The 6,680-nt window shown below is 43.4% G+C and overlaps 1 protein-coding gene across 1 annotated transcript; it reads right to left on the bottom strand.

Annotated features, from left to right (window-relative positions):
• Positions 1-2,765: 2,765 nt before the first annotated feature.
• Positions 2,766-5,577, bottom strand: LOC131243081 (F-box protein At5g46170). Its single transcript, XM_058242167.1, has 2 exons — positions 4,304-5,577; positions 2,766-3,128 (listed from the first exon to the last, which is right to left on the bottom strand). Exon 1 carries the CDS (start codon positions 5,521-5,523, stop codon positions 4,333-4,335), a length of 1,191 nt encoding a protein of 396 aa, XP_058098150.1. The 5' UTR covers positions 5,524-5,577; the 3' UTR covers positions 2,766-3,128; positions 4,304-4,332.
• Between the last annotated feature and the right edge of the window lie 1,103 nt (positions 5,578-6,680).

The raw sequence follows: 6,680 nt of genomic DNA, 5'->3' as shown, positions 1-6,680 counted from the left end.
AGGCTAATCAAGATTCGGCCAACGGACGCAGATGGCCTACTGAAGGCTTCAGTAGCTAGAAGGCTACTGAGGTGACGTGGCAGAAATTTATTAGTGTTCTATGGGCTCCACCAGGATATGTATTTTATCCGTGCTGTTCATCCATTTTTTCAGGTTATTTAAGGACATAATCCCGAAAATGAGGCAGATCTAAATCTCATGTGGACCACACCACAGGAATCAGTGGTGATTGAACATCCACCATTAAAAACTTCTTGCGGGTCACACAAGTTTTGGGTGAACCTGATATTTGTGTTTTTCCTTCATCCAGGTCTGTGCAACCTAGACAATAGGTTGAATGGCAAATAAACATTACAGTGGGCCCTGGGAAAATTTTAATGGTGGGTGTTCAATCACCACTGATTTCCTGTGATGTGGTCCACTTGAGATTTGGATCTGTCTCAATTTTGGGCTCATGCCTCGAAATGATCTGCAAAAATAGATGGATGGTGTGGATAAAACACATATCATAGTGGGGCTCATATAGCACTGTCAGTAGCCACCTAGCTACAGGCCGTATCAGTAGGCAATCCGCGTCCTTGCACACCAACCATTCTAGACTATTCTCAGGTGGGCCCCACAAGTGGAATAGGAACCGATGGTAAAATGGATGTAATAAAATGAAAATAGGACGGCTATGTAAAGACATCCATGCGTATAAGGCCTGAATAGGATGCATTTATTTTCAATTTGGACAAGTGGCCCTTTGTCAGGTACTTTCAGACCGTATAACTCCTGCCAAATGCCTCAGATTGTAAGATCCTAGCCATTAACACCAGCCCATGAGCTCAGAAGCCGTTGGGGCTGGGCTGGGTCACCATCCAATATAGGGCAACAAATTACAGGTTCGTGATCCATGAGTTTTAGGCCCTTGATTCTGTGGTCCACACCTTTGAACGAATAAGCCCCACCATGGATGAGGGTGGCTCCAAAATCATTAAGATCCATCACAACTGATCTTTGGCATTTTTCTGAAACTGTTGGTGTATTCTCCTTAACCGTCCATTCCTGGGACGCTGATTGAAGGTTTGTTCCCAGTGGGAAAATCTCAGGCATCCTCCATCCATGATATGCCGATCCAATTAACGGTCAAGATGACGGAACCATGAGGATCCAGGCCCAGAAAAATGATTTTGAGAGGACCATGGGCCAAACAAGGCCCGCCCATTTAGAGTCCAACTTCAATCATCACCAGAGGGGGATTTGCGACCCCCAGTGAAATCATGCACCATGTACAGTCATCGTCATAATACACGTTAGTTGCATATAAGACTGTTGGCGAGTTTAGGTAAACCATCCATTCTTTTCACAGCTGGATGGCCCACCTGATGAATGGACTGGCTTGATTTTTTAACCGTGCCCACCCGAAAGTCTCCCCGACTGTAAAAGATCCTCTCCACCTGTTTTAGGTATTACTCCAAAGTCTCTCTCTCTCTCTCTCTCTCTCTCTCTCTCTCTCTCAGTTGAAAGTCCCCCTGTTGGTGTGCTTCTTTCTTTCACCATAATTTGGACAGTTCAATTTCAGTTGGTTGCAATTTCTTAGTAATTAAGATGCGCCTGCGTATAGTCTACCACACATTGCCAGAGTATCAAATCCTTTCTCATCATGGTATACCATACAATTCCTCCAATAATGGCAAAAATGATAAGCAGGCACCGTTTCAGGCTATTGATGATCAGCCTCCTGAGGGCCCCATGGCCATTGATTGAAAACAATCAACCTCCTGAGGGACACATGGCAATCGATCACAAACGGCCCACTCGTTTAGATTGAATTCCCTTTGAATTAAATGACACTCCCGGCCTCAAATTGTACTTGTGTTTTTTTATTTTTTTCAAGCCCAATTCGAAGTATTGCAAATTTAAAGCTCTTGCCTGACTTGTGTAGATATAGATGGGAGTCGGTGCCTACTGCTTGTGTGAGGGCAAGCAGCATGCGTATGATATCTACACCGCCCATCCGTTGCACCAACCAATGTTTCATCTTGACCCCAAACATCACACAGATCCAAAACCCAGGTGGGCCTCACCATGGGAAAAGTGTCAAAATAGTGCCTAGAACCTCTAAATTCAGATGATGTGGTCTGCCTTAGTTTTTTGGACATCATCCTAGTAAGAAGCATCATATGAATCGATCGTTGATTTGATGGCAGATACAAATGACTGGCCCTCACATACTAATGGTGGGCATCCCCATCCTAACTCTTCCCTGTGATGTGGCCTAGCTGAGTTTTGAACTTGCCTAATTTTTCATTTCCAGGGTGAAAATGAGGCATTGAACCTGATGGACAGCCCATCAGGTGGAAACCATGCACATTCTCCACCATGGCTGAGTTAGGCCAGGGTGGTTCTGATGGCAATTCAAAGGCCACACCTTCAATGCAGCCCGTCGCTGAACTTCCACCAAGCAATCATGTGAATTCTTACCGCCAATCCCAAATCAGTGGGACGAGGCTTGTCCTCAAATGCGAATATAGTCCCGCATTTGCAGCGACATTTCAACTTCAACTTTGAAGTATGTGTGGATTGCAATTTGGAGCCCAAACCCTCCCTTTGAAAGCTAAGAAATCAAATTACAAATTATTTTTTTCTCACTCTGAGATTGAGAATTGTAATTTAATTTGATGGTGCATCCAAACACATGCTAACATAATAGCCCAAATCCCACTAAGTACTCTTTTAAGTCAGTTAAAAGCTGCAAACACATTAACCATGACACAGATGCATGCAAGAAATCTGCTCGAGAATGATTTTAACAGAAGACCTCAGATCATCCATACAATATCAATATTCACAGAGTAAGGAGATCATAACTGAAGTGAAAGAGTGTTATCTACAAGATCCTGTGAAACAAGTGCAGCTGGATGTGATAGCCATCTCATGAAGGAAAAGAAAAAGACGCATACATATCTCAGTACAAGGCAATACAACAAGCACAGCTCAGTCAACAGGGATGATCATATCAACTAGAGGAAATGTGTTACCACTGGATAGAAGACTTTTAAGTTGTCCAAAGGCCAAAATCCGCATCGTCCACCACCTGAAATGCCCACCTTCCCTCTTTCCTCTCTAATATGCATCCTGCCATCCTGAAATTCCACAACATGGTTGGGTAAAGCACAAGCAGAAAACAATCCCGGCGAAAAGCAAAGAACAAGACTCTAGGACATATACAGATCAACAGAACATTCAAATTTACAACTTCACCGCTTGTTTTCCTTCCCACAAACATCACCACCAGAATGCAAAAAAACAAAAAAAAAACGATGTGTTTGGACGCTTTATTGACTTATTCGCAATTCATTAGAAGGGGAAGGGAACTGCGTAGAAACCAGGCAGCAGCACCCTTATAGCTTGACAAGGTTGTCAATTCCATGCATTTCAAGGAAGAATTAAAGCATTGGAACTTCCTCATTCTGATCTGAGTCAAGCGTAGCAGCCAAAGTCAATTCAATTGAGAATCCAAACACAACCTTACAAACGGCAACAATATATCCAATCCAAGGAGGCAATCAGATTACCATTTGTCGGCAACAATATATCCAATCCAAACAATGCAGGATCAGTTCAATACTGAAAAGGAAAAAGCAAAAGATCCCAAGAGCAAACCGCCTTAATAATCAAGAGCAAGTCCTGAGACGATTAATGCATTAGATCTACTGCATTGAATTCATCTAGCTAAAACCAAACCAGATCAACAAGACAACCTGGAAATCTGTTCTTTTATCTGCATACTGAAATACCTACATTCCGTTTTCTGTACAACATTTGACTAATACTAAAATTTCCATGAAAGCCGTGAAAATCATAAAACAAGCAGCTCAATTGTCAATACTGAATGAAGAACTTCAGTTACTTCAACATTAATTAAAAAACCACTATCCAAAGAGACTATTTATCAGATGAAGAAAACCAAAAACGTTTATATACAAAATCATCTCCAATTCAAGGATACGATCGTCATAACATTCTCATCATCATCAAACAGAACTACAATCTAATGCTAGATTTCATTCTAAGGAAAAAGCATTAGAAGCCAGAAGCATTACATCTGCTTCATACAATTCATCTTCCCGGCCTAAGTTCAGTCCCATAGATTGAATCCGAACAGCATCCGCAATAAACAAAAACAACCCAAATAAGGAAAAATCAGTAAACAGTCATATTCCCCCCATTTCCATGCAAATCTCATCTCTTTTAGTCCTTCACCTTCTTCTTCCTTCTCTACTGAGATATTGAAAAGGGCAGAATCAGTGGAAATTACCTCAATTTCCTACAAAGAGTCCCCACATCTCAGAACGAATTCATCTCAAGGCAGTATGTCCGTCTCTTGACAAGCAGCCTCGCCGCCGTCCCATATGGCTCCTCAAATGCAGATGACACCCAACACCCCCCATCCAAAGGCTCCCTCTTCCTCCCCGTCTGCTCGCTGGGTCGTATCGCGACCAGTGTGGCGCCCATGAGCACAGTCCCATCCGGCAGCTCCAGGTAAGGGGCATACCAGAGCCTCATGTTGAGGGCTGGGACGAGCGTTCTATTCGCTGATGCCGATGCCGACAGTGGCTTAACCCTCAGCTCCTCCAGCTGCTCCCTGTCCATCCTCAGCACCCCTTGACCGTCCGAGTCCGTCAGCACCAAGCTCTCCAGCGTCCCATGCTCCGCGATGATCTGCTGCAGCAAGTAATGCCGGGCCGATGCCGCAATCAAGGAGCTGATCGTCCAGACCACTCGCAGCTTCAATTCACCATTGGTGTAGAACGATTCTGGAATGCTCCCATTATCCTCCCCACCGCCGCAGCTCGCATCATCACGCACAGCCGTGGATTTTTCTGCCGCAGACGCCGCAGCCAGGCTGGGGGCAAGAACAGATGATGCTCCGAGAATGACACATCTATCGAGGGTGGACCCAAAATCAGCCTTCCATTTGAGAAGAACATCATCAATTCCCAATTCCCCACCAGGAAGCTCGATCCTCAACCGTCGGATCTCGTTGAAGTTCTTCAGGACCTCAGTGGGGGAATGGTGGGACACGTCGCTGCCGCCCGCCGCCTCAGGGCGGGAGAGAACGTCGTTGGGGGAGATGGGTTTCTTTGGGCAGAGGAATTGGCCGAGGAATTGGAGGGGCTTCATGAGGACGAGGCGGACGAGGTTGGAAAAGACGGATTTACCCTTGTCGGTGGGGGAGGAAGATGAGGATGAAGGGGAGGAAGAGGTGTCGGAATTGTCATCGGAGATGACGCAATCGACCTTGACGACAACGTTATCCACCTGTGGGACCAGGCAATGGAATCGACGGGAGACGACGCAGCAGCGGCCCAGCGCTTTGACGTCCCCGATCTTGTTGAAAACCAGAAGAAGCAGCGAGTCAGGAAGTCGATCGAAATGGTCCGTCATCAATGGCGATGGTGGCTCGGATTCCATCGTGGACGGCTCGGATTTTTCGTGCGAGTTCATATCTGGCCGGATAACGGGCGGAGAAGACATTCGAGAGAGGGAGAGGGAGAGAGAGGGAGAGAAACCCTAACCCTTTCTAGCTGTTTTTTTTGTGAGATCCGCTCTACTTGAGAGAGCTGAGATGGAGCTGTCCGCGCCACACTCGTGTACGTATTACACAATCTACACGCCACCACATCTGCACGTCGTTTCAGACACTTAGGATATCTAATCCGTCCATCGCGTGTGATCTGGACATGATATATTTTTTCTACCAAAAATTAGATTGTTCTACTCGTCAGTTGGGTCTCTATGTTAGAAACATATTAACGTTTTAGAAAATTTCAATCAATTTTCTTCATAAATAACTATGAAACAATCTGATTATTTGGAAGGAATATAAAAATAGTGGGTCCCTCTCGACGATTGGACTGGATCTTTTATTTATCTTCAATACAATCACAATTTTGTGCGAGTACATTAGATGCGTGTGGGCTTAACAAAGCTATAGATAAAAAGGTTCCTTTCCTTTTTCTTTTTTATTTTTTTCCTTGAAATGTAATCTTTCTGAGAGAAAGATCATCTACAATGCTGTATATTAAAAAAACATACATCATCTTCACTTACCAATTAATTATTATTTAATTGTGAAATATCTGATCCGTTAAATATGTATAATTTACTATTATTATTATCCTTATTGAAATTATGTAGTTAAAAACAACATTCATTGAGATATTTCATTGAATATATATTGATTCGAATGGTGGATCTATCATAATGAATGAACATCCTTGTTATCTTTAAACTTATCTTAATAATTCTTCCCATCGTTTAGATGGTTCGGATGTTATGTATAATTTCCTTTTCAATGGAAAATAAAAGCGCTGTATGGTAATCTTACATACAACATCGTGTGAGATCTGTTTTTTAACGACGAGGTGTAGGAGATGGAGTGCGTGGGAAGGAATTATATCATACGCATGGCCCGCATCTTTGCACAATATACACGCGTTGTCTATTCTGGAAAATAGGGCCGTTGGTTTTGTAATCAAGTCCATTGGTCCATTGCATACCAACGTGGATGGACTATCTCTTTAGAGTAAATTACAAAATTTCTATTAATGAACTAGTTATATTGCTAAATAGAAAAATTCATCAACGGCCCATTTTTAATTGGTCGTCCAAATCTTGGTATTTGGAGATTT

The sequence above is a fragment of the Magnolia sinica genome, chromosome 1, assembly GCF_029962835.1.
Source record: "Magnolia sinica isolate HGM2019 chromosome 1, MsV1, whole genome shotgun sequence".
Taxonomy (NCBI): domain Eukaryota; kingdom Viridiplantae; phylum Streptophyta; class Magnoliopsida; order Magnoliales; family Magnoliaceae; genus Magnolia; species Magnolia sinica.
The sequence above is the reverse complement of the archived record's forward strand: the minus strand, read 5'-3'. Positions and strand labels throughout refer to the sequence as shown.

What these genes read in the sequence shown, in the direction of transcription:
- LOC131243081 (XM_058242167.1), bottom strand. Translation starts at nt 5,523, where the DNA reads ATGTCTTCTCCGCCCGTTATCCGGCCAGATATGAACTCGCACGAAAAA.